General features: G+C 49.8%; 1 protein-coding gene across 1 annotated transcript in view; it reads right to left on the bottom strand.

Annotated features, from left to right (window-relative positions):
* Window positions 1-27,912, bottom strand: part of VAT1L (vesicle amine transport 1 like) — a 149,956-nt gene that overhangs the window by 57,111 nt on the left and 64,933 nt on the right. The window contains exons 5-7 of the mRNA XM_023246187.2: window positions 19,587-19,690; window positions 17,313-17,368; window positions 13,453-13,647 (exon numbers count right to left, since the gene is read on the bottom strand). Of these exons, the coding sequence (XP_023101955.1) occupies window positions 13,453-13,647; window positions 17,313-17,368; window positions 19,587-19,690 (355 nt within the window). The remainder of the gene's footprint in view (window positions 1-13,452; window positions 13,648-17,312; window positions 17,369-19,586; window positions 19,691-27,912) is intronic.

Here is a 27,912-nt window from a genome sequence, read left to right as displayed (position 1 = left end):
CACACGTCTTGGCCTGAAATTCTTGTGTTAGTTAGGAAGAAAAGGATCGCTTTAAGTGTCTCTGGGGAACTTAGAAAGTGTTACGGACTGAATGTTTGTGCGGCCCCTGAACGTCGTATGTGGAAGGCCCAGCCCCCAATGGGCCAAGGCAAATGCTGACGCCATTTTGTTGTAACCCTACCTTCCTACTTAAGGATCATAACACACTCCTACTTTGCTCACACAGGCTGGTGATCACACCTGGGCACTTACAACTACAGCTGTGTGGGGGATGGGCAGCAGATATGCAGGAACAAAGCCAGGAATGGGCTACCTTAAAGCAGTAACAACAGTTTTGTGGAAGGTGGCACAAATTGTGGGTGGTCTGTCTTCTTCTCTTTCCTAAGTATTGTACATTGTGATTATACGGGATTTACGTAATTCTTTTCATTGCAAGAAAAAAATTATTCTGGGGTAAAAGGCAATACAATACGCAAAGCACGCACACAAACACACACATGCACACAAACACACACATACTCACACACACGCATGAGCTCCAGGATAAGAAATCTAGCTTGGATTCCTGCTTCTGCTACCTTGTACAAATAACATTGCCCAGTCCCTCTCTTTTTTAAAAAATTTTTACTGTTTATTTTTTTGTGTGAGAGACAGAGTGCGAGAGGGGGAGGGGCAGAGAGAGGGAGACACTGAATCTGAAGCAGGTTCCAGGCTCTGAGCTGTCAGCCAAGAGCCCGACTTAGGGCTCAGGCCCACGGACCGTGAGGTCATGACCTGAGCTGAAGTCAGACACGGAACCGACTGAGGCCCCCAGGCGCCCCCTTTTGAAATTCTATATGATGGGCGTGATGTCACCCGTCCCGCCTATCACTGTGGGTTTACTGCGGGGCTTGAGGCCAAAAAGGCCAGTAAAATGCTGTGCAAACAGCAACCTCTCTGAACTGTCCCGTCTATGCTTCCCAGCACAGCCCTTCATTCAGCGGTTTGGATGGTAAAAGTGATCGTTTGGGGTACGTCCAAGTGCCAAGCAATAGGAATGCAGGGAAATTAGCCCAACTCGTTCATAATTTGAGGCCACGGGGGCGAGGCAGGAAAGGCAAGTAGCAAGTTCAACGACCAGCCCTAGAGTCCAGGGAATCTGTGTTGCCCTTAGAGTCCTGTGCCTTGCAGGAGGCGTCCACTCTCCCAGCCTCAGTCCTTCTTATCTGAACCTCGGACATAACTACTGCCACCTCCAGAGGGCTGAGGCGACTGACCACCGTGTGGTCACCCCATCCTCACCCACTGGGGGTTTGTTGAGCAAATTTGACAGGGAATCCACGAAAATGACACACATTTAGGGAGAGAGGTGGAAAGGAAGAAACCAAAGTGGTATTGAGTACAACCCTGAGGCATTTCTAGACAGCATGCCGTTCATAGCTTACGCGTGCCTCGCACCAGACCAAAAGGGGCAGGAAGAGCCAGGGTTATCAGCCCCGTCGTACAGCTTCAGAAAACTGAGGCTCGCAATTCAGAGTCACCCGTCCGCAGTCAGAGAAGGTAGGGGCGGAAGAACCAAGGTCTTGAAAACCAGTCGTCTCCGGCCAAACCAAGAGGCCTCCAATCAGAGAGACGGGGCAAGCAGGGTGAAGGGGCCGGGGCACGGTCACCACCACCCTCTCCTGAAGGGGCCACGGCTATGGCCACGAGTATGGCTGCAGGACACAGTCAGCCTGAGAGCTGAGTTTGGGCTTCACCCCTTGTGTTTGGGCGACCTCACCCAAGCCACTGACCCCCCTCAGTGTCATCCGTGCGGTGAGGAGGTAAGAGATCCTGACAGCACTCAGCACTGCTGTGCGTCCAAACGAGCCTGTGCGCACAGAATACGCCCGGGACAGCGTCTGGCTCAGTGTAAACGTCAGACTCGAGCCGCCGTCGTTACTCTGTCCCTTGGCCAGGGCTCACAGGCAGCTGCTCACTCGCAGATGATTAAATGACTAACCAGAGCGCAGTACTTTCCTGGGCAGCACCTACCAAAACAAGCCGACAGTTTAGTAATCAGAGTCTAGATGGTCGGCGGATCTGTGGGTCCAAACACCAGCATGTGTTTATCATTTGTGCCGCTCGGAGCTTCTGTCGCATAAAGCAGCTCCCACAGATGCCTCTGGAAGCGAGTAAAAGCGAAAGGCAAGGGGCGCCTGGTGGCTCGGTCGGTTAAGCGCCTGACCTGGGCTCAGGTCATGATCTCACGGTTCGTGAGTTCGAGCCCCACCTGGGGCTCTGTGCTGACCGTGCAGAGCCTGCTTGGGATCCTCTCTCTCTGACCCACCCCCCCCCCTGCCGCCGCGCTCACTCTTTCTCTTTCAAAATAAATAAACTTTTAAAAAAATTAAAAAAAAAAAAAAGCAAAAGGCAAGGGCACTAGTAAAGCCTGTTTATGTCACAATGGTGGCAAATCAGTGGCTGGGGGGGGGGGGGGGTGGTGGTAGGGAACCAGCCCTGGGAGGATTAATGACAAGAGTCAGGAAGACAGGGCCCCACCCTCCCCATCCGTCCCCAGATAGTAACAACTGACTTTTATGGGGGCACCAGGACATGCCCCACAACCTTGCCCTGCACTGTCTGGGACATTTTCACAACCCTATAGACACTGCCATCATCCCCATTTCACGGATGAAGAAGCAGAGTCTAGAAATGCCTCTCCCAAGGACTCACAGCTGTAACCAGTTGGAAAGAGGCTTTGGCCCGACTCCAGAGCCTGCTCCTTTAACCCTTAAGCAAAAATTTGTCTCTTCAGCCCTTTCCAGTTCACAAAACATTTTCCCATTTTGAGGGCCTGTGACTCACCATTTGTTGTGTATTGAGCTGTGTCCCCAGATCCTCCCCCAGAAAATTCATATGCTGAATTCTAACCTCCAGGACCTCAGAATGGGACCGTATTGGGAAATAGGGTCTTTGCAGATAAAATCAGTTAAGATATGGTCGCACTGGAGTGGGGTGAGCCTTATTCCAATGACTGCTGTCTTCATAAGAAGGGGTGATTTGGGGCCAGACACAGAGAGAGAACCCCAGGTGAACACGAAGGCAGACACGGTGTGGGGGGTGATGTGTCTATAAGCCAAGGGACACCAAAGATGGCAGTGAACCCCCAGAAACTGAGGGAGGGGCTGGAACAGATTCCTCCTCACAGCCCTCAGAAGGAACTAACCCGCTGATACCTGGATCTGGGATGTCTGGCCTCCAGAACCGTGAGACAATACATTTCTATCTCCGAAGCCATTCAGGTTGTGGTTCTCGGTTATGGCGGCCCATTTTAAGGGCTGCCCAGGGAGGAGAATGCATCCAGCAGGTGGAATTGGAGGCAACCTCCACAGCATGCCTGTCTGCCAGTACATCCTTTCTTCATGCATTCTCCGGGGAATGCTTAAATGTATGTTCCAGTGCTCAAACAATCTTGGTCTGCGGCACAGTTAGCTCCCTCATCTGCTTCTAGGGAGTAGATCAGAATCCGCGATGAACACATCGGTACAGATACCTCGGAAAACATTTGAAAACGGGTCTTCTGGTGTCACCTTGCAAATGAGACCTATAAAGTGACTGCTTCATCGACTTGGAAAGCAAACAGAAGCAAGCAGACATTTCTAGCCTTGGAAGCAGCAGAATTTTGTCTGGGCCTTTTAAAAACACGGCCAAGAGCAGCCTGCATTGACTCTGTCCCTGGCTCACGAGAAAATCCAGTCTTGTGATGTATTTTCAGCCAAACGATAGGCGTGAAGGCAAAAGCGATCATTTTCTACGTAACAGAAATGAATTCGGAGACTTCTAAGAAGGGGCGCTGAGCTGTGAATAAACCTAATCCTGCAATATGTCGTGGTCTCTGGTGGAGGCAAAATTGTCTGCTTAGAGCCTGGATGGTAGACGCTGCACCAGGCTGATGGAAACACATGCCCCGAGGCCCCGGAAATCTTTTGCACCGCACATCCTGTGTTCTCCTTGCTCGGTATCTTGCGTGAGAGCCCCTGGCCCCAAAGATCTCAGCTCTGTGGGGGATACATTTGCATCGCATCACAAGAGTAATAGCCAGCGAGCACTTACCACCTGTCAGGCATCAGGTCATTTGATTCCTGCAACTGGAAACTGATGGAAGGCACCATTATTTTCTCCATTTTTTGTATGCAACTGTCCACGAACACGTAGATGAAGTAGGCAAGCCCAGGGGACCCCAGAGGAGGCGTTCCTAACTCAGGGCTGGGGGTCATGGCAAGACTGGCGGATGTTGGGGATCCTTTCCCAGAAGAGTCAACGCCATCCCCGAATCTTGAAAGGGGAGCAGGAATTTCACAGGACAAGGATGAGGGAAGGGCACGACAGGTGGAAAAACCAGAGAACGGCACGAATACAGGCAAGGGGGCAAGAGACCCAGGTCTTTGAAGCGTCGCAATGGTCCAGTTGGCCAGAGTCAGGACGGCACAGGTGGGTGGCGGAGGGAGTTTCTACGTGCTCCGTTTCCTCCGCCCCCCCAAGGTCTGCCTCCCGGCCTCCCCATCCCCTCATGCTCCACCAGAAGCACCTTCTTCCTGTGCTTCGATGTGCCAAGCTCCGCTCTGTCCAGTTTCTGGGCCTGTGCCCAGGCGGGATCACGTGCCTCGGTCACCCCTCCAGCTCCCTCCTTTGGGTTTTACATCCTGCTGATGTAACTGTCAGGCCGTTCACTCCTGCCGCCCTGGCTGCTCCTTGAGGTGGACCCATGTCTTCCCATTTGCAGGTGCCTTTTTGAAGCCCAGCCTCCGTATTTCAGCGGAATAGATGGTGTCTTCATTCCCGATCGCTGCCGTAGCAAACCACCCCAAACTTAGTAGCCTAACACAAAATACAAATTTATTCTCTTACAGTGCTGTAGGTCTGAAGCCTGAGATGGGTCCCTGTGTGAAAATCAAGGTCTGCAGGACTGGTTCCTTCTGGAGGCTTTGGAGGGACGGGGGAATCTGCTTCCTTGCCCTGTCTATCTTCTGCAGACGCCCGCTTTCCTTGGCTTGTAGCACCACATCACATCATCTCTTTCCCTGGCCTTCCTTTGTCGTATCACCTTGTCCGACTCTGCCTCCCCTGGCTCCCTCTTACAAGGACTCTTGTGACTATAACACCACCCAAATACTCTAGGGTAATCTCCTCCCCTCAAATTCCTTGATCACATCTGTAAGGTCTCTTTGGCCCTACAGGGTCACACATTCGAGGACTTCAGGGATTAGGATGTGGACACCTTGAGGGGCTATTATTCAGCCCGCCAGAGATGGATAAGCTAGCCAGAGCTGTGTCTCGGTTTCCTGATCTGTTGGGAAGCTCAGAGCAGGGTGGAGGGCAGGTGCACGGCAGGGCTTGTGGGCATGATGGTGCTGATATGTGGAGCTTCAGAAAACACACGTGATGAGGGAGGGAGAATGGGCGTGGAAATTGGGAATGTGTGTGTGCGCACACGTGTGGGGCAGGGGGGCTGGTGGTGATTGCGTTGAACTGAAAAATCTAGGATTCTGCTTGAGAGAAAGGGGGACACACGGCAAAGGGAAAATGAAAGTTAGGGACATAAAGCAAACAGTAGCAGTGGCTTCTGGGGCCTCCATTTCCTCATCTGGAAACTAGGGGAAGGGACCAGGCTAAATGGAAGGTTTTATAAGGCCATGCAGATAGGACATCCTAAGGACTCAGGCCGGGGATCTGGACTCCCCAAGCTGTCCCTCCTCCCATCTCCCAAGTCTCCTGATCCCAACTTTACACAGCCCTTCTTGGGACGCCTGGGTGGCTCCGTCGGTTGAGCGTCCAACTCTTGATATCAGCTCAGGTCACGATCCCAGGGTTGTGGGATCGAGCCCCACATTGGGCTCTATGCTGAGTGTGGAACCTGCTTGGGATTCTCTCTCTCCATCCCTCTGACCTCCTCCCCCGCTCGTGCTCTCTCTCTTTAAAATAGACAAACAAATACATAAAATACAGGGGCCTTCTCTCCACCCCCCCAGTGTAACAGCTTTATCGAGACACAATTTGCACGTATGGTGCATTACGACGCGTATAACACGTATAATGCAATGGCCTTTCGTACAGTCACAGAGTCGTGCAACCACGACCACCAGGAATTTTAGAACATTTTCATCCCTCCAAACAGAAGCACCGTACCCTTTAGTGGTCCCTTTCCCCTTTCCCCGCTAAGTCCCCCAGCCCCAGGCAACCATGAGTCTACTCTGCAGCGGCTCCTCCTGCCTATGCCCGGGGGGGGGGGGGGGGGGGTGCGTCCTGCTCAGTGCCCAGGGGGAGGCACGTGCTGGTCGTCAGCCTGTCTTACCCACGCGTTCCCTTCCTGACCCTCTGCATTCAGACTTCTGCCCTCCTCGTCCTACCGAGAGGGCTTTCTGAAAGGTCAACCATGACCCCGGGCCCAATCCAAAGGCTTTTCCTCTACGTGCTTCCTGGTCAGTCAGAGGCACAGCCAATACTAATGGCCTGTCAGATGGCCGTGGAGGTCTCCTTACCAGCGTCCTGTCTGCGGACGCCTCGTCTCTCCCCTGCTGTTGTGCAGGCTGGGGCACGCCAGGGCCCTGGCTTTAACCTCTTCCCTCTGCAGTAGAGAAGCTAACGTCCGTGGCACGGACCCGAGAACCCAAGTGGCCACACAGCAGCAACGTGGCCTGGGGCACCTCCCTTTGTCACCAAGTCCACTTCCTTATTTGGGCCACAGCGATAGGGACAGTACCCACCACTCGAGGTTATTGTGAGGATTAAATGAGTTAATGAACGGAAAACTCTTGGAAAACTACTTGGCCCGGGTGTTGGCTAACGTGATCATTTTGCTTATTCTTCTGTGCAATGAGTTTATTCGTTGACATTGTTTTTCCCCCAAAAACTTCTTAGCGTCAGACTTGCCTGGACTTCAACTTTTCGTTAAATGCAGTATGGGCGGGAGAACTGGGCAGGCGTGACTTCCCGAAAGCCTCATTTTTGTGACCTGGATGGGGGCAGCGATAATAGCCGGGCCTTAGGGTTGTTGGGGAGTTCAGATGATCTCATACACGCAAAGCATTTAGAACAATGCCTGGCACACAGTGAGTCCTCTAGAAATGGCAGCAACAGCAGCAGCAGTAACAGGGACAGGCGCTCACCTCGTCTCTCATCCCCGTGCAATTGTGGGTCGGAAATGCCCGGGGACGTCCCCAGCCCCATGTTCCGCCATCACCTTAAGCCAAACTCACAGCTCAGCTCATCCCACTTCCTCATGGAAGCGCCTACCGCGGCTGAGTAAAATATTATTTGCCAGCACCCCACTCCTGGTCTCCCGGGATACAAGACCCCTGGTTGCCTCTGACTCTTGCTTCTGGTTTATCTTTTATTTCCAATTTTCGTCCTTTCCGGTGACGCCGACTTGCTTATTCTCCTCTGTTCCGCGGCCCCCACTTTTGTCTGGGGCTTACCGACCCACGCCTAAAAACCCGCAGTGACCTCCTGGCCAGACCAGCTGCCCCCCAGTCCATTCTCCAAACCAGTATGCCCGTGAAACACCACACGTTGCCTGCTTTTGGGTGATGTCTGCAAAATACCCTCCCTGCCCCCAACCGTGTCCCTCAGCGTTTATTTATTTTTGGGACAGAGAGAGAGCATGAACGGGGGAGGGGCAGAGAGAGAGGGAGACACAGAATCGGAAACAGGCTCCAGGCTCTGAGCCATCAGCCCAGAGCTTGACGCGGGGCTCGAACTCATGGACCGCGAGATCGTGACCTGGCTGAAGTCGGACGCTTAACCGACTGCGCCACCCAGGCGCCCCCAACCGTGTCCCTCAGAAGGAGCGTCTAAATCTTTAAAGATGCTCCGCGCCAGCCAGCTGCCATCTACCGTGATCACGGACGACTTTCCACAGTTTCTCCTTGAACCTCTGCCTCCTTAGCTTGGGTTTGGACAACTGTATCCGATGCCTGGCTTTGTCTTCTCTTAACTTACCAGCCTGCTGTTGGGACTTGAAGCCTGCTGTTTCTTTACACAGACAGTCACACTCCCCACCCCCACCCAGCCTTGTCTCCGGGTCATTCCATCCTCTGTCGCTGGTGCACAACATTGATCTGTCTCTTACCAAGCCAGTCTCTTGCTCCAGGGCACATAAGTGTCCCCAACAAGCTCAGCATCATATTATTATTTTTTCCATTGATTCTTGTAGGCAGACCTATCTCTGTATGGGTTTTGTGATGGCAAAGGATGGAAAACACACAGAGGATTAAACCACGACCATTAACGTGAAGGGACAAATGCGGGGGAAATACGACGAGGACTAAGGGGCACATAAATAAGTGACTGCATTTGGCGGGCGAGCTTTACTACAGTCAAGGCAAAGAGAGATCTACATGGAAGGGCATAATTAACGTAATTTACTAAAAGGTAATCATGCCAGATTGCTAGGGAGGCAAATTGTCTCCTCTTTTCAAATAGAAGGATGACATCATCTCATAGATCAGCTCTAGCAGGATTTCTGCAATGACAGGCATGGTCTTTGAATATGGTAGCCATGAGCCACATGTGGCTATTGACCACATGAAACGTGCCTCGTACCCCTAAGGAACTGACTCTCTAATTTGACTTAATTAATTTACACGCAAATAGCCACATGTGGCCAGTGTACCATACTGGAGAGTGCACATATAGAGGTTTATGTAGATCATGTTGTAAAATGCTACAAACAATGTCTTCAGTAAAGGGTTTTAAGACCGCCAAGATCTCCAGGCTACTTTCTATCCATTTGCTAGGGTGGCTATAACAAAATATCATACGCCGGGTGGCTTAAACAAGAGACATTTCTCTTCTCACAGATGTGGAGACTGGGGGTCCCAAGTGAGGGTGTCGGCAGGGTTTGTTGTTTTCCGGAGCCCCTCTCCTGTGCCTGCAGACGGCCATCTTCTCACCGTGTCCTCACATGCTTTCTCTGTGTGCACATCCCTGGTGTCTCTCTGTATGTCCTAATCTCCTCCTCTTAGAAGACACCAGTCAGACTGGATTAGGGCCCACCCCAAGGCCCCATTTTAACCTGATTCTTTAAAGGCCCTATTTCTGGGGCACCTGGGTGGCTCCGTTGGTTAAGCGTCCAACTTCGGCTCAGGTCATGATCTCACAGCTCGTGAGTTCGAACCCCACGTCGGGCTCTGTGCCGACAGCTCAGGGCCTGGGGCCCGCTTCAGATTCCGTGTCTCCCTCTCTCTCTCCGCCCTTCCCCTGCTCACACCATGTCTTTCTCTCCCTTTGTCTCTCTCTCTCTCTCAAAAATAAATAGACATTAAAAAAAATAAAAAATAAATAAAGGCCCTGCTTCTAAATACAATCCCATCTGAAGCACTGAGGATTAGGGCTTCCACACATGAATTTGAGTGGATGCATAATTCAGCTCGTAACAGTTCTCCCTGTGCTATTAGATGGCAGGTGGGAAAAGATAATTTATTTTGTTACTTTTTTTTTACTTTAGAGAGAGAAAGAGCAAGCCCATGAGCAGGGGAGGGGGAGAGTAGAAGGGAGAGAGACAGAGAGAGAGGGAGAGGGAGAGGGAGGGAGAGGAAGGGAGGGAGGGAATCCCAAGCAGGCTCCACACTCAGCGCTCACACCCGCAACCCTGGGATCACGCCCTGAGCTGAAATCGAGAGTCAGATGCTCAACCAACTGAGCCGCCCAGGCTCCTCAGGAGAAGACATTTTTAACCAGAGGTGACAGCGACATAGTCCAGGTGTATGTTATTAGTGGCATACTGGGACCAGGAAGGGCTTCTGGAAATTGAAAGGGTCAGATGGTACCATGTTCCTTGGGCCACGCTCTCTAAGAGGAATCGCCTCACCGAGAACGTCAACTGCTCCTCTCTGCTTGGCAGTGACCGCCTCAGGGATTTGATTCCATTGACCGAACCAGCCTTATCTCCTCCCCTCCTTAGTCAGCCACCTCTGCCGTGTTTAGCTCAGACTCTCAACCCCAACGACCCCATACTCACCCCTGCTTCTGAGATTTTGTCACTGTCCCTCATGCTCGTAATCCCTTGTTTTTTTTTTAACCCCAACATCAGGGAAAGAATTCGTATCCCTCCAGCCTCAACCAAGCCCCACCTCATTCTCGGAACCACCTCTGAGCATTCGTTCTCACTTAACAACATTATTCTCTCTAGCTCTTGAATCCAGGTTGCACTTGAAAGCAGGACCCCACGACTAAACACCTCAGTGTTGTCTCAGAAACTAAATCATGAACTTAAGGGTCGGGGAACGAGACGTCTGTCTCTTTTGTAGACTCGACATCATGAAAGAGTACTAGCACACAGTAGGTCTCAGTAATGTCACTACTCTTGGTTGACAGATACATATATATATCTTTCATCCTTTTCCCACCTCTGAACTGTTTGGAAAGAGGAGGTTTTTTCCAACTTACTGTCCCGCTGCACGTTTAATATCTGGAGGCAAATCTGATGCCGGAACATCTCTCTCTGCTCCGTGTATTAAATCTATAATAAAGTCAAAGATAGATGGCTAGAAAGAAACCCTAAATCGTTTCTGAAATTATTAAATCTTCTAGTCTGAGGGCTTGGAGAGCCCAAGAAAATTTTCTTTTAATCCCTATGGGCTTTCCGTTCCATCGATGAAGTTACACAGCTAGCCTGAAAAGCAATTTTGTGAAATCATTTACCGAAGGGGAGGGGAAACATCGTTATGGTCATCCTTCTGCGGTTGGCAAGTAATAAGCATGCTCTATTCTCCTCTGGCCCAGGACAGCTGCATGGGCTTGAGAAATAGCTGGGTTTTGCCCAAATGCAGCTCTCAACAGATGTCTGCAAATATCGTCAAAAAAGAACCCTCGGAAAGTCGGTGGGTGTGACTGATGAGTGGCTGTGGACGTTTTTGTTGGCAAACAGGCAGCAGCTGTCTGTCTCCCCTTTGCGGGTGACTAGCTTTCGAAAGGAACCTGTAATTCCTTTGTTTTCCTTGTAACTATCTCAACCGATATGACTTCTTTTAAAGCAGTGTTTCTCACCTAGTTCCAGTTTCGCCCCTGTTCCCCATCCCATTCAGGGGACATTTGACGGTGTCTAGAGATATTTTTTATTGCCACAGCTGGTGTCTGACCAGAGATGCCGCTAAACTTCCTGCAATGCCCAGGACAACCCCACCCCCAGCAAAGGATGATTCAGCCAAAATATCAATTGAGCCCAAGTTGTCTTAAAGTAATAATACCTTGTTTTAGTTACGTCTTGTTCACTCATTCATTTATTCATTCAACAAATATTTACTGTTGAACATAGAAAATACCCAGTTAGTCATATTTCTGTATATTGCCAGACTCATCAATCCACTCACGTAATGTGTGTTTATTGAGTATTGACTCCAGGCCAGGCACTGGGGTCCTGAATGGCACAGTTGGGGTCCTTCCTCATCTGGGGTTTACTTCCTTGTGGAAGGGAGGCAGAGCCTCAACAAGTCAACAGATGAACAAGATAGTTTCTTTTTTGTTGTTGTTTATTTTTTTATTTTGAGATAAAGAGAGTGTGGGAGAGAGGGTGAATGGGAGGAGGGCAGAGAGAGAGAGAGAGAGAGAGAGAGAGAGAATCCCAAGCAGGCTCTATGCTGTCAGCGTGGAGCCCGATGTGGGGCTCGGTCTCACGAATCATCTCTTAGCCCTGACCTTGACTACCTCCAGTTTTCTCTCTGTCCTTGACCACTGAGAACCGGTACCCGTGTAGTCCAGCCCGTCTACACCACTGAGATACCACAGCCAATACCGTACGGATGTCTGACTCGGTAAATTAAAAAGTTTTCAAGAAGAGTATAACAGTAAGCTAACCATCTTGGAAATGACACAGCAGAAGGAATGCCTGATTATCTGATTTAAGAAGCAGCTGAATCACAGTGACCATCTGCAAAAGAAAAAAGACTGGAAGGAAGCAAACCAAAATGTGATAGTGTTAGCCAGTCTCTGGAGTGTGGACTTGATGTTCATTTTCTCCTTACACTTTTGTTCTTAATTTACGAGTTTCCTACAATAAGCATATATTTCTTTCACCATAAGACACAAGGGTTTTGGTGATTGGTGTTTTTTTTTTTAATTTTTTTTAATGTTCGTGTATTTTTGAGAGAGAGAGAGAGACAGAGCATGAGTGAGGGAGGAGCAGAGAGAGAGGGAGACACAGAATCCAAACCAGGGTCCAGGCCCTGAGCTGTCAGCACAGAGCCCGACACAGGGCTCGAACCTACAAACTGTGAGATCATGACCTGAGCTGAAGTCGGACGCTTAACCGACTGAGCCACCCAAGGGCCCCGGTTGTTGGGTTTTTTTTAAAGACCATTCATGATTCTGCAAGATCAGAGAAGCATATACAGCATCCAGAACCAGTCCTATTTGATTACACATGGAGCTTCACAAAGTTTTTTGGGAGGCAATTTCTGTGCTCAGGGAAGCCATTGGATTTTGGCCAACCTAGTTCATTAGGCAAATAGCACCAGCTTTATTTCCAGGACAATACCTACTCTCTGTTCCACAGACCATTATGTTTGTTAGCTTTTTTCAAGGATGTCTGTGATTCCCAAAAGTACAAAAAAGTTCTTGTACTGTAAGGCACTCACCCATGCAAAATGCAAAAGCCATACAAACACAAAACACATTCCCACATATTTTAAGATCTTTCTCAGGGGCTCCACGCCTTCCCACAGCCAACAGCCTGACCTAGGAAGATTTCTCAGTGAAATGCCCCTTGAAATCTAGGCTTTACTTCTTTATTTTCTCCCCACAGATAGCTACCACGGCTGGCTTCCCAAATGTCCAAAACTTCCCCGATCCTGGAGAATTTCCTAGACCTGGCCTCCACCTAGCACATTCTACCTGCTGCAGTGAAGGTTACATTAAGGATTCTTGTTTTGGTTTTTTTTTTTTTCATGATTAAGGAACGCTTTCACACACTAGAACTTTTGGCAGATCGGTTAATGAAAACAGTCCAATACCAGATCCGACGATTCATGAATAATTACAATGCCCAGTGTGACAGCCAACAGCATCTCGTCCCCCAGGGTCTCCAAGCATCTGGGTTTAGCACACAAAACATTTCAGCTCTGAGCCATGGTCTGCCCCAACCTGGATGTCCTATGCCCACAAGGTGATAATGTAAATGATGTTGCAGCCATATCCGTACCTTCTTAGAACCCAGGTGGATCGTCCACACCCATTAAAACTTGATGGCCTGAGAGGGATTCATGGTACAAATAGTAGGCTGAGGCACATGGGTTGAGAACCACTATGGAATTCAAAGCGTTTCTTACATCTAAAGCGTGATACGGTAGGACAATGACTTTTAGGACCGTCATTTGAAACGAACAAACCTGGAGAATAACCTTTGCATAAAAGATTATTTTTATCCCGGCCGCCCAAATCTCCCTGGACTAAAAACAGATTAATTGCTGGGGGGGAAACAAAACCCACCACTCTTACCTCCTCCAGGGCCCAAAGGGAGTCGACCACGGGCTTGATCTTCTTCTGGTTGTAGAGCTCAGTGAGTTTGTCCACTACTCCTCGAATGAGGCCCGCACGGCCCTGTTTGAAGAGCAGGTTTAAAAGGGAAAATCCCGCGATGACTTTGTTCTCTTCATAGAGCTTGATGGGGTTCACCTTCTCGACCTGCCACCACTGGAAGGAGAGAAGGTGTCGGTTACAGGGAACCGGAGCCGGTCGTGGTCACAGCCTTGTGGGCGGCGGACGGGGCCCCAGTGTGGCGGGTTCCAGGCGGCCAAATGGTGGCCCGTGTTGGGGTCATTTTTAAAGCAGCTCTCCAGCCAGTGTTGTGAGTGCACGGTGATGCTTAGGAGCAGAGCACGGGGGTCTAGGCAGGGGCAAGAAGCCAACTTTCTGAAAACAACCATCAGGCCTCGTGTCGTCGGAACGTGAAGGCCCCGGGTTAGGACGGTCCGCGCTGGAGTTGGGTCCTGGCTGCACCACTCGAACCCCTGGTCTTCTGTGTGCTTCGTTTCCCTCAGCCACGGAGAGGGGCTGGGTACTGCCTCTCAGCTGTCTGGGAGAGTTTGGTGTATGAACGGTGGTGGCAGTGACAGGGTTGGGGAAGGGGCAGGGTGGCAGCGAAGGCCGCCGGGTGTGGTGGGGACTTGGTGGGATGATGATCCAGCCACAGGAGTGGCGTCCTAGGGGCAATAAGGGCACGCCTGGAGAGCTGGGTAGGAATCCAGCAGAGAGAGAGTAAGGGAGCATAACCCAGGCAGAAGAAATAGTGTGACGGAACCGTGAAGCCACTGGGATGGGATTAAGCCAGTGGTTCTCATCTGAGGGAAGTGTTACTCCCCATGGGACAATCTGGTCATGTCTGGGCATGTTTTTGTCGTGGTGACTGGAAGGGAGAGGCATCTACTGGCATCTAGTGGGTGGAAGCCAGGGATGGTGCTGAACATCCTACATTGAGCAAGACAGCCCCTCATGATAAAGAGTAGTCCAGCCCAAGATGCCAGTACCGCTAAGGTCCTAGGTGGGGGACACCCAAGTGACAAGTGTGACTCTCTCTTTTCCAGCCTCTCATCCCCCAGGCCAGACATGAAAATAAGAAAAAAAAAAAAATTCATGAACAGACTGCAGAAATGGTTATCCAACGGTTTTGTTCTGGTTTAACTGCATCTTCTTTGGTGCTGGTTAGAATTTAGAAATTCCAAGTTCTAGTTTCTAGAAGGCTGTAAGGCAAAATGGTTAATGGTTTAATGCACAGGCCAAGAGGCCTGTGATGGGTCCTTAGGAACATTCCTAATGTTTACATTACTGGTGTGTTTATTTACCTCCTGCCTTTCCTGGATCCTAAAAGCTCCCAAAAGCTCACAAAAGATTTTGGTATGTTTTTTTAAGCGGGAAAATCATATTGTTAGGAACATACGTGTGAGAAAGACAAGTTGAAAACAGGGATAAGATGCACACACAAAATTCTTTACTAAGGTACACTCCCTGAGGGCCCAGAGGCCAGCTCTAGTAGAGACATTTATTTGGCCATGGGCTGCTTGCGGCAAAAACAAAGCAGAGAAATGATTAATGACTTGTTTCACGGTGCATCTGCAATGTCTCAGTAAATGTTTGCGAAACGAGTGCCTGATAACTCTGCGATTTCTGCACAGTTGTAGTTCAGTGGGCTCCAGAGCCTGGCTTTGAATCCCAGTTCGGCCACTTAATAGCTGTGCAACTTGAAGCCAGCCACTTAACCTCTCTATGCTAAGTTTCCCTACTGCGCCTCACGGCGTCATCGTGAGGAATAAACGTGTCAACATATACAAAGTCCTTACAACAGTGTCTGACCTGGAGTAGGTCTGTATATAGACCTATAAATATAAATATAAAATATTTCTATAAATATAAAATATTTCTGTTATCTTAAGTTGGAAGGGATCTTTTTGATTTAGCGGAGAGTTCTGGATTTGGAGTCAGGTTGCTTTCTAGGCGTTAACTGTCGTGAACCATCTTTATGGTCTAAAAGCAAACGGCATGTTTGGCCAAGAGCGAGTTCGAGTTCTGCAAGGGTTTTAAGGTAGAACATACTTAGGACATCTGAGTGAGAAATTCTTGTATGGTTCCAAGTATGCCTTTAATTTCTAAGCCTTTCTCCAATGTATAGAAGAAAATTCCTTTCTAGAACCTTCTAAGCCTTTGTCCAATGTATAGAAGAAAATTCCTTTCTAGAACCTTCTAGAACAAAGTCATCGTTCCCCTCCTGGCGGTGTTTTTACGAGAGCTTTCACTGAACCTGGGCCCACGGCAGTCATTGCATTAACACCGTGTGCTGTGATTGTGCGTTTGGGAGAGACAGGGAAAACATTCTTCCAGTTGCTTGCAATTTGGGTCAACGTGGTTACCCACAGCAGGCTGTCAGCATCACGTTAATTACAGCCACAAAACAGCTCTGAGTGGCATGAAGCCTGTCTTCAGAGGACTCGCTGCTCAGACAGCATCCCTCATCACACCCCGTGCTTGCTGCCTTGCAGATTCTGTAGTTGCAACGCTCCTTGACCTGAATGCTGAAGTTCAAACGCAAAGACAGCCTCTTTACTCCTACTCGCACAGGACAGGGGGTACTGATCATTCCAGAACCAGGGAATGTTCGGGGGTGAAGCCTTTCGCAGCCAGTGTTGGCCATTTAAGGGACACATGAATACCCCAGGGGGCCACACTTAGAATCATATCTAAACCCCTCTCTACGGCTTTCCCTGGCCACCCTATTCAAAATGCCTCCACTCCATCCTGCACCCTGTTTTCAATCCCTTTCAGAGTTCTTATGACCATAATGATAATCCTCGTCTTAATTCTGTTTTCCTTGTTTCAGTCTGTCTCCCTCATTAGAAGGTAGGAGGCCCAAGGGGCTGCAATGAACCCATCTCATTCACTGCAATACCCTGGTATCTTGCACACAGGGTAGGTGCTTAGAAGATGCTTGCAAAGTGAGTGAGTCCATCATGCTACTCTGGCTGCTGTGGAGGAGGAGGAGGAGGAGGAGGAGGAGGAGGAGGACAGGGAAGGAGGAGGAGAGGAGGGGAGAGGGGAGGGGAGCAGGGAGGGGAGGAGAGGAGAGGAGAGGAGACAAAAGCAAGCTCTCACAGGAAGCAGAATTCCCTGTTGAGGGGGCAGCGGAAAAAATTGAAGTTCAAGCCCAAATAAGTTGATTCTAGCAAGTGTTTGCTCTAGGTGAGAATATAGATCTGGATAGTTTGGAATGCCCGGGGATGTGGCTTCTCAATTGCAAAGTAACCGTTACATGCAGAGCATGATTATTGAAGCTATTGAAGCTACTGAACACAAAAATCTGCCTGTGTCCTAAATCACCCCGGGGACTTGCTAAAATTGGGGGATCCCATTTGTATCTCCAGCTCAGTAGAACGGAGATACAGAGAGAATCTTAAGAACCCCCTCCCGCCCCCCCCCCAGAGACCCGGTCAGAAAGTGGCCACACTCAAGGTTGGTTTCTCCACGGAGCAAAGAAGATGCATGAAATGCCAAGTTTATTTTTGACCAGGGGTAAGAAACACAAAAACTCACGCAATCTCTGCTGAAATCAAAATAAAGCTTTTTTGAGTTTCTCTGAGGCTTGCACCTCTCTGCTTCGTTTAGACAAAGCAGCCAGACTATGCACACGGTCTTGCCCATGTGTAAGGAGCATGATGGAAATGCAGTCTCTATTGAAAAAGAATGACACGGAGGACGGACACACCAGATTTAGGTTCTTAGGTCAATGTCTTTACATGGAGGAGCTCACAACACGCAAATCAATCACCACACTACCTACCACAGTACATTTGACGTGTGTGGATACTTACCGATTTGGCAAAGCTAAAGAAGCTCTTGGTCTCTCCAGTCACCATGTTGGATGAACCTGCAAATGAAGGATTCCCAAGTCAAGCTATTGCTAATGAAAATCAGCATCTCTTGCCACACATGGAAGAATGGCAACTGTCTGGTCCAGCAGTGCCAAGAGCTTGAAAATAACTTCAACTCGGCCTCGGAACAAGGGGGGAAATGGAGAGGATGGGTGGCGTCAGGTTGACTCAATTTGAGCCAAGCGTCATGGGATCAAAGAGAAAGTACTATTTCTCAAGGTGACCCTGCCGTTACTTTGGAAAATTGGGCACGTAGCAAAAATGTGACTTAGGCCCACACTCTAATGAAATGATGAGTTCCTGAAATGTCTTACTGGTTCCATTCTTCACGACTGGAGATGAAGTCTTAGGTGAGCCCAATTCATGGTCTGAATTCGATTCCTTCACCAGTTAAGGGGCTCTGATCTGGGCTGGGCACTTACGTGGCAGGGAGAGGTGGGGCTGAGTTAGAAATTAGACGGGTGGAAAAAATGGGGTACAGAAGAGCTAATGAGGGTGAAATAGGTTCACGAGCCAAGGAAATGATATGACCGACATACCAGCTCCAAAGAAATCTGAGCAGGAAGGTCAAAACCGCTTGAGACAAATGGTGCGAGAAATGGAGATTTGCTGATGGGAACACGCAGTATTCGACGGGAGGATGAGGGAGGGAATTAGGAGGATTTCCTGCCATGTTCTTACAGAGAGAAAAGCTCCCTTTGTGTGGTTCCTGGGGTTGGGGAGTGGATGAGAGAGCTCTTAACAGATCAGATGCCACATTGGTGTCTTTTCAACAACTCTGTTGCCTTGCCCCCAAAGATTGGGAATAAGTCCTTCTTAGTCCTTTTCCACTAGTGAATGAAAAAACAGTGTATATTCTGAACCTCCTTATTTGGCCTGTGTCGTCTAGTAGCCAGTTATTCAATCACTGCTTCTGTTTTTATCACCAAGCAGGACGGTACTCGGCTCTTGTTACCTAGTAACTGATGCAATCAACTAGATGCTATGTGAGACGGTCAAATTATGTTCTTCCAAATGGCATCATGGAACTGGGGCAAAAACAGAACTGGCAAATAAATAAGAACGAATAAACTGTCCGTCTAACATCTGACTCACATGTTAGTCAGCGTTAGTATATGTGCTCCCAAAGCGAGTACAGCTCACATGTTCATCATATCTGGTATCCCCGCATCGTGCACTGACGCTCACAACTCCTTTTATCAATAGTGGGAACGGGTAAAGAATCACGCATCCACCTCCAAAGACTTTCAGATGTGTGGCCGCTATTGAAAATACTGCAACGCTCCAGCAATGGGAAGCTTATCTCCTCTCTTTCCGTCATAACGATGATGATAAAAAGATGCTCGAATATTTCTACCTCTCAAATAACTCTTCAAGAAGCTTCTCAGTGAATAGCAAGGGAATGAGCATCTTTTTCTGAGTTCCACAGAGCGAAGGCTCAACTTGCTATCAGACCGACAGGGGACAGAAGTGCTAAAACTCTCAAACGTTGGATAGCCCCAGGATCACTGGGCGTTAGAATGTGATATCTGGCTTCAGAGATGGTTTTTTGACTTTGTAGAGACTCATGCTGACATTAGTTTACAATCGTGTGACAGAAGAGAGAAAGAAGAGAGGAGGAAGGTCTGGGGTCTCATTTTGCTGGAGAAAATCTCCCAGAGAACTTTCATAAATTCCAGCTCAAACTCAAGAGCGTTATCAGGGAATGTGCTCCAGCCATCCAGGGCTTCTTTGGAATTAGGACCCACAGGAGGAGTTGAGAAGAGGAAGAGGCTGTGCTTTGCAAATTCATCTCCGATGGTGGAGAATCTCCCTTAAAACCCCCATATCCTCACCGCCCCCTCCCGTCCTACTGTGGGTCCTTGATTCCTTCATTTTTTTTGGACTTCCTCTGAAGCCAGTACTATTTCCCACCTGGGCCACCTTCTGTGGGTCAAGTCCCATTTCAATGGCTACACCAGCTTGGCCTTGCTTTACCCCTTTTGGAATGAGAAGTATTCATGGGGTTAACAGGCCAATAGGCATATACGCTTGCTTTTATAATTGAAAATAACGACTGGCAATAGCGAGACTATGGAAAACATTTAAAAATTAAGCCCCCTCCCCGTCTCGCTACCCCAACACATCAACACAAGGCATTTGTCAGTGCCTTTGTAAGCACAGGTGCAGTGCCCCCTGTTGCAGACCGTATCTCTGCTTCTCTTCAGCTCTTACCGTATAAAATATAGGTTCCCAGTGGTTTGAGAAGGCTGAGACCTTTTCCAGTGTTGTCCCCACAGAGGCAGTCCAGTACAATGTCCACTCCTTCCGCAGAGATTCTAAAAGGTGTGAAGACAAAGTAAGAGAGATACTGTAACGCTCATGTTAGGGACCAAACCAGGAACAGCAAGGGCTCTGGGAGCGGCCATAAATAGGACAGAAGGCCGGGAGGTGGGTTTACCTTCCCGGATGCAACTACAAGAATTTCACAACCTGGAGGCCGCGAAGAGTCTGGCCGGTGGCTGCTACCAGGGGCCAGCCCGGGTTAGGCGGGAAAGCATGGACATCACAGCCAGATACCCAGATTTGCATCCAGCCATGCCATGCAGCCTTCTCCTTTGTTAGGGGCAGCGAGCCTTTGTGGTGACCCATGAAATGCCTGGCCGATCACCAGTCACGTAACGGTCACTCCGTAAGTCAGTTGCTCAACAATTGATGTTTGTGGAGCTTGGGTAATGGGCCAGGCTCTGTCTGAGATGCCGGAGACGGAGTGGGGAGCAAAGGCAACATGTTCCTGTCGTCATGAGGTTTCCCGTCTAGCAGGGATTAGCTTTTCTTCCCTTCTCCCTGCCTCCTCAGTGGAGCTCTAAAGACCCGTTAGTTAACTCACAAACTTCTATTCGTTCCATCTCTGGGTTCAATGAAAAATGGAATCTTTGAGGAAGAGGGCTAAATACAGAGGATCTTCCTCTCTGCAGCAGAAGGTTCCACAACAGAGAGGATCCACATTTGTATTCTATGAAGCAGACGAAGCATTTCTTGATCCCTTCTTCCATTCATTTATGTATACATTCCTTGATTCACTCACTTATGCATTTAACAAACATCGGTGGGCTTCCACTGTTAGAAGATATGATGCGGGAGAGAACTGCCAACAGGAAGGCTCCAGCGATGCTAGGGAAGATATTCAAGCCCCGCAGCACCCGCTTGTGGCTGGGCCCTGCTCTGCTTCGGTTTGTGAGTTTGCAGGATTATCTTGTCTTAGCACAGAGCTGAGTGTTGCCACCCTCACCTCCGAACAAAGTTCAGGCAGTGCCACTCAAGTCAACAGCTGGGTCCTGTTTTCCCCAGTGGGAAACTGCACGTGTATGTCTACAGTTCAGACACTAAGTCAACTGCCCCCAGCCCCAGCACAGCTGAGTCGTGACCTTTAAAGCCCTCAGGTCAAGTCCAAAGTCCAGTCATCACACTGACTCAACAAAAAAGATTAGTTTTAGCTTTTGCCTAATAGAACGGTTATCTGTAAAGACAGGGCCGTTCAAGTCCCACTTATAAGTTCACTTATAAATTCCCCACTATAGGGAATGAGGCCAGTGGATCTAAAACCGAAGTGGGCACCAGGATCTCCCGGAGGGCTCATTCCAACGGATTGCAGTTTGCCCTCCTTCCCCCCTCGCCTCCTAGCGTCTGCTTCAGTCGGTTTTGGAGCCGGCCCCGAAGATTTGCATTTCTTTTTTTTTCTTTAATTTTTTTTTCAACGTTTTTTATTTATTTTTGGGACAGAGAGAGACAGAGTATGAACGGGGGAGGGGCAGAGAGAGAGGGAGACACAGAACCGGAAACAGGCTCCAGGCTCCGAGCCATCAGCCCAGAGCCTGACCCGGGGCTCGAACTCACGGACCGCAAGATCGTGACCTGGCTGAAGTCGGACGCTTAACTGACTGCGCCACCCAGGCGCCCCAAGATTTGCATTTCTAACAGGCTCCCCGGAGATGCGGATGCTGATGATGCTGGCTCCACCCTTTGAGAACCACTGGTCTAAGCCAGCTACTGAGGAGTCAAGCTAGCATTATTGTTTTTTATTAATAATTAATTTGTTCATTAAGTATTTAGCCCTGACGCTGCACGAGGCAGCGGAGATACAGTGGTGAGACCAAACAGATTTGATTCCTCCCCTTTTAGAACTTTTGTGGGGCAGATGTTAACCCATATTTCACAAATGAATATCAGACTGAAACTGATTGGGGTCTAATGCCACAAAGGTGCTACGAGACTGTGCCAATCTAGTGTGCCCAGTTACGTACGCCCAAAAAGGCATCCCTGGGGAAAGGCAGAGCGTAGGAGTTATCTAGGTAAAGAGTGGCAGGAATAGTGTTCCCGGCGGGGGGGACAGCATGTGTGAAGGTCCTGTGGTGAGAGGAGGCCTGTGAGCAGGAAGCCTGGGAAGCAGCCAGTTTGGCTGGAGTAGAGATGAGAGGGAGCGTGCTGAGGTGAGACCCGAGAGGCAGGCGAGGGCTGGAACGCACACACACGGTTGGGTGGGCTCCAGGCTGGTGCCTCACCCCCGGCGATCAGGTCTCCACCTTGCTTCACGGGCTGGGTGACCATGCCCCTGTCTTCCTCACTTCTGCCAAGTCTTTCTTCTGCCAAGTGTGTTCGCTGCCGAGGAGGTAGGACCCTTCACTGCTTCTACTGCCAGCCCTTCTGAGCCACCTAGTCTTCTACGTGAAGTCCGTTTCCCCGGGACCTCCTTCCTTTACTGCAAGACACCCACCTGTGCTCAGGAGCAGCCCTCACACGCTGGGCTGTGCACACTTTCTGGGGCACCCCTGACGGACCTGCCCAGGCCCAAATGCTCGCTTCTTGCCTGACGCTCCTCACATCTGGACTCCACCTGTGAGCGCCCATTTTCTGCCCCAAACTGCCAGGCACAGCTGCCCCATCTAGGCCCGTCGCTCTTTCCTCTGGGTCTGCGGAAATGCAGAACAGACCCCAGCAAGGGGCGACCTATAGCCTACTGCCCACTCCCTCCTCCTCACCTGCCACTCACTGCTCAGGGCAGTGTGACCTTGTAGCTATTCCCGAAACCTTCCTGCCTCAGGGCCTTTGCATATGCTGGAATCGCTGCCTGAACAGCCTTTCCCCAGCTCCCCTTAGAGCTGGCTCCTTCTCATCCTTCCCGTCTTATTTTTTTTTTTAATTTTTTTTTCAACGTTTATTTATTTTTGGGACAGAGAGAGACAGAGCATGAATGGGGGAGGGGCAGAGAGAGAGGGAGACACAGAATCGGAAACAGGCTCCAGGCTCCGAGCCATCAGCCCAGAGCCTGACGCGGGGCTCGAACTCACGGACCGTGAGATCGTGACCTGGCTGAAGTCGGACGCTTAGCCGACTGCGCCACCCAGGCGCCCCACATCCTTCCCGTCTTAACCCACATGAGACTTTCCCCAGAGACGCTGTAACTAACCACACCACCTGAAATGGCAGCCCCAGATGGCCTCTCTTTCAGTTCCCTTTGCGTTTTCGCGTCTGTACCAAAGACACTCTTCAGTATCTATCACGGGCTGCGATTATTCTATTTGTCTGTCTCTTCCGCCAAAATGTAAGCCCCATGAGACGGGGACCGTGTTTGTGCTGCCTGTTGTCGTATCCTCAGCCCTTCTCATCCTGCCGGACACAGTGTTAGTTCTCAGCAAGTACTGATGGGTCGTATGAGTGGATGATGAGTGAATGAACGCAAGGCAACGAGGAAAACATTTTAAGAACGGCGTTCTGCATTGCTATCTGAGTGCTTCCTTCAAAGGGAACTCACACTTCCTGAGCTCTACTGTATCCCGGGCATTGCAGAATTAATCTTTATGACATGTCTAGGAGACAGGCATTTTAACTGCACTTTTGTGAGGAAGAAATGGAGGTTCTCGGATGCAGCGCCTTGCCCAAGCTTACGTAACTAGTGCACCTGCAATTCAAACCGCGGTCCAGTGTGATTCCAGAGCCATGGCCTTTTCACCGTTCCGAACTTAAGATTTAATAAACGTTCAAATCAGTATAATTACGGAAGCACTGCTTTAGCAAACAGCTCTGGGAAGCAGTCAATTTCATGCAGTCTCTGAAGGATTCTGGTTTAAACGCTGTCTTTAAAAATAAGTACAGAGGGGTGTGTGGGTGGCTCAGGCGGTTAAGCGTCTGACTTCGGCTCAGGTCATGATCTCGCGGTTCTTGAGTTCAAGCCCCGCTTTGGGCTCTGTGCTGACAGCTCAGAGGCTGGAGCCTTCTTCGGATTCTGTGTCTCCCTCTCTCTCTCTCTGCCCCTCCCCTGCTTGCACAGTCACACACACTCTCTCTCTCTCTCTCTCTCAAAAATATTTTTTTTTAAGTTTAAAAAAATATAGACATGCACAGAGTTAGACTATGTTACTTCAAACAGAGAGGCCAAGAGGTTTCTATTTTAAGCTGCTTTTTTGTCATGCTAGATGTTAGGAGAGGCCCCAGGTCAGGGTCCTACACATTGGTCCTAAATTTCCAACCACTGCACAACCCCTTGCCGAGTGCTTAGGTCACACCGGACACTGGGTGTGCTGAGCTGGGGGTACACAGATGAGGGTTCACGTTCATCCCTGCCATCCAGGAGTTCATACCAGGGAAGACAGACTAAATGGACAGCCCAGACCTAATCACCATAGCTCCAACGGAGCCACTTGGGGTGACAGAAGATGGTCCTTCTGTTGAGTGCTAATGGGTGAGAGGAATCGGCCAGGTGCCAAAGGAAAGGCATTCTGCAGAAGACACTGTGATAGGCTGACCTGGGGCAGTGAGCATCGAATAGGCCCAAGGAGGAGGCTCTGGGACACCACCCATGGTAACGGGAGGCCCTGTCTGGACACCGTCTCCTTCCAGAAGGACACAAGAGTGTCTGCCACAGCTGATAACTAACATGGGGGTGGTGGGCAGGTGTGGGGGTGGCCTTAGGGCCCTAGGGCACTGGGCTCGGGAATCAGAATTTCATCTCAGTATTTAGCACTTCGTTTGCTACTTACTTGCCGTGTGACCTCAGGTGAGTTCCTTAGCCTGTCGTTGTCTAGCGTCCCCAACTGTGGAAGGGAATGCAGCTGGTAACACCTGCCCCAGGCTCCTCTGTGAAGCCTGGGTGAGTTTCTGCACATGGAACATGATGTTCATGGTGGCTTCTGGGTCCACAGTAGCTTTTTTTATTTTTTCAGAGTGGGCCAACTTGAAGAGAATTCTTTCAGTGTGGGAAGAGTATAAACGAAAGACTGCAAAACGTCAACAACCCCAACCATTAGCCCAGACAACCATTAGGGTGGGTGGAGCCACCAGCCCAGAAACCACTAGAGCAGAGGCTGGCTACCCTTGACCCTGCTAGCACAAGGTGTCCCACGTTCAAGAGCACTTTCGAGGTGCCAGCCACAGTGCTGAGCGCTTCCTGAGTCCCGCCTCACTGAGGACGCTTCACGCCAACCGTGTAACCCAGGGGCCATCATCATCCCCACATAATGGATGAGGAAACTGAGGCTCCACGGGGTCAGGCAACATACTGTAGGGGCCACTGCAGGGAATGGGATTTGGGCGGGGGACTCTGGTTTGACCCATTACATCCATTACATCTAGAAACCAAGTGAGGGCACCAGAGGCAGAGTCGGCTTTCCTAAGATGAGCTGTGGTCAGCCCTGGTGACCGTCATTGCCACTAGTGGGCACACAGGTTCCCAGCAGGGGCTGCACAAAGCTGGGGGCTGCTCCCCGGGCAGCCTGCAGGTGAATTTCAAAATGGATCAAGTGCCCCACCCCCATTCAATCATTACAAGCCCAACCAGGGGATTAGACGGAATGGGACTCAGTTGGGTCTATTTGGAATCAGGGCCTCCCTTACTCATATTCACAGTTGAAGGGCACCTTAGCAGCTCCTTTTAATGGAACGATCGTGAAATTCACAAGCAGAGCTAGGCAGCCCCTCAGAAGGTCAGGGGCCATCCTCATTTCTTAGCACCTCCCCCCCGCCCCCCGCCGCTGAAAATCTCTGGGGGTGTCCGCCTTGCCTGTGTGTGTGTAATCATAATTACACAGAAGCAGACGGGGGGGGGGGGAGGGCTTTCTCCTGTTGTCATAAATCTCGGCACACTCAAAGCCCAAACAGAAAGAGCCCCAGCTCAGAGATGCTCTGAGCCCAATTCAGCAGAAAGATATTTGGGAATGGCTGATCGAAGGCTCCCGTGCCTGTCCTTCCTGGGTCCCCAACCCCTCGCCCCTTTATCACGGATGCCCCTCTTTGCTTCCCGCCCACGTGGATCCAGTGAAGAATCCCTCCTGAGCGGCGGTAGGGCCACCAGGGCCGTTCCTGGGAGAGAAGCCCTTGACTTTGCCAAGAAGTTAATTCCCCCTTTATTGTTACTTTCATCTCCAGCTGGATCCTTGGCTCTCCGCTCAGTGCTTCTCTTTCTGAATTCCTTTTTCTCTGAGAACTCATCTGTGCCATCACTTTAACCACTTCCAAGCTCATGATGGGAGGATGAGGTCATTGCAGGGTGCCCGGTGCAGGGCAGGCTTCTCCCAGAGAAGTGTGTGGCACACACAAGGGTCTGACGCACAGAAGGCAGCGCGCAGTTCCTGGCACATAGTAGGCTTCTCACAGGGGGCTGAGCACAGTACCCCGTGCACAAGAGGCTTTTCACAGGGTGCCAGGCACCGTCCCTGGACTATAGGAGGCTTCTTAGTACATGTTGACAATTACTTGTCAATACCACCTCTAGGAATCCTTTCTCGATCACATTCTCTGTTCTCTCCGAGTGATGACACCTCATCGATTTCCGCTGCCTCAGTTTCTTTACCTGTAAAACGAGGCACTTTGCCCTCGCAGGACCACCCGAGGTGCATGAACGATGGTCTAATCGTATGGGTCAGCAGAGTGGAGGAGACCAGCAAAGCCGGGTGCAATTATCCGCCTTGCTTGTGCCCGCGCACCTTGCTGGGATTCGCTCCCCACCTCCCTCTACCTACTTAGATGCTTCCCATCCATCATGCTCCCCGCTGGGGGCTGCCCACCTCGGTGATCTCTCTCGTCTTTCTCTCCTCTATTTTGGAAGTCCTTACTGCTGGAAGCACAGAATCCAAAGCTTCTCACTCTTCTGTTTGGTTCAAGCATAGTCAGACAGAGAAGGGGTGAGTGACGTAAAGGTTCGGTCTGTGTTACAAACACTTTGCCCCCATTCCCTTTACAATGCCTGCTGGAAGGCTGAGAACGGGTTCAAAGCAGCTTAGCAGTTGACTGGCTTATAAAAGAGTTTGCATCTTGGGGTGCCCGGGTGGCTCAGTCGGTTGGGCATCCAACTTCGGCTCAGGTCATGATCTCACAGCTCGTGGGTTCGAGCCCCGCGTCTGACTCTGTGCTGACAGCTCACAGCCTGGAGCCTGCTTCGGATTCTGTGTCTTTCTCTCTGCCCCTCCCCTCCTCATGCCCTGTCTCTCTCTCTCTCTATCAAAAACAAATAAACATTAAAAAAAAAATTAAAACAAAGAGTTTGCATCTCAAGAAATTTTATGTTAATATTTTTTTTTCCTGGTGGATCACCACCAAACGCTGTAACAAACAATAACTGTGGTCCAAAAAGTAAAGAGAAATCACTCTGCATTCTACTCCTGCTGCATATTAGTGGTTATATTTTTTCCCACCACTTTCATTTTTTTTTTGTCTTTATGCGCCAAGAATTTATACAAAGCTGTGATCACAGTGTAGCTGGAATTTGGCATTCTGCTTTTTTTTTTCCCACTCAATATGCTACCGTGGGTATTTTTTCATTTTGTGACAGAATCTTCATAATTATCTTTTTTTTTTTTAGGGGCTGCATAATATTCAAGCGCGTGGGTGTCGCATAATGCACTGAAGTGTTTTCCTCCTGTTGATAATGGAGGCTGGTTCTGAAATCTCACTGTAACAGACAATGCTATAATTCACCTTGTTGGCATATGTTGAATACCTACCATGAAGCCAAAGCATTTACTTGGTTCTGCAACAGGCAGCAGGTGCCTGTTCCTTTGGATTTTTTCCTGAGGGCAGGGGTGGTGGGAGAGAGAATGAACCTATCTGTGGCTTCCCAGTGATTTTTAATTGAATCCCAGGGTCTCTGCTTAAAAACATAAGGAATTGTCGGAGGTCGCATTTGAAAGAAGGTGGTGGGAACGTGGGTCTCAGATGCTGTCCCTTTCTGCTCCTCTGACATCAGCAGGAATCATTGACTCGGGGGCTAGGAAGGTAGGTCGAGGACAATAAAGGGTAAGGGGGTGGGAAAATTCTCCATGGAAAATGGGGAGGGCAGACTGTCCCTTTTTTTTGATATTTTCAATATTTATTTATTTTTGAGAGAGAGCGAGCACGTGAGCAGAGGAGGGGCAGAGAGAGAGGGAGACACAGAATCCGAAGCTCCGGGCTCCGAGCTGTCAGCACAGAGCCCAATGCGGGGCTTGAACCCACAAACCAGGAGATGGTGACCCGAGCCAAAGTTGTGACCTGAGCCAAAGTGACCTGAGCTCAACCTACTGAGCCACCC

This window comes from Felis catus, chromosome E2, assembly GCF_018350175.1.
Source record: "Felis catus isolate Fca126 chromosome E2, F.catus_Fca126_mat1.0, whole genome shotgun sequence".
Classification (NCBI taxonomy): domain Eukaryota; kingdom Metazoa; phylum Chordata; class Mammalia; order Carnivora; family Felidae; genus Felis; species Felis catus.
This window is presented reverse-complemented; position numbering and strand designations above follow the sequence as displayed.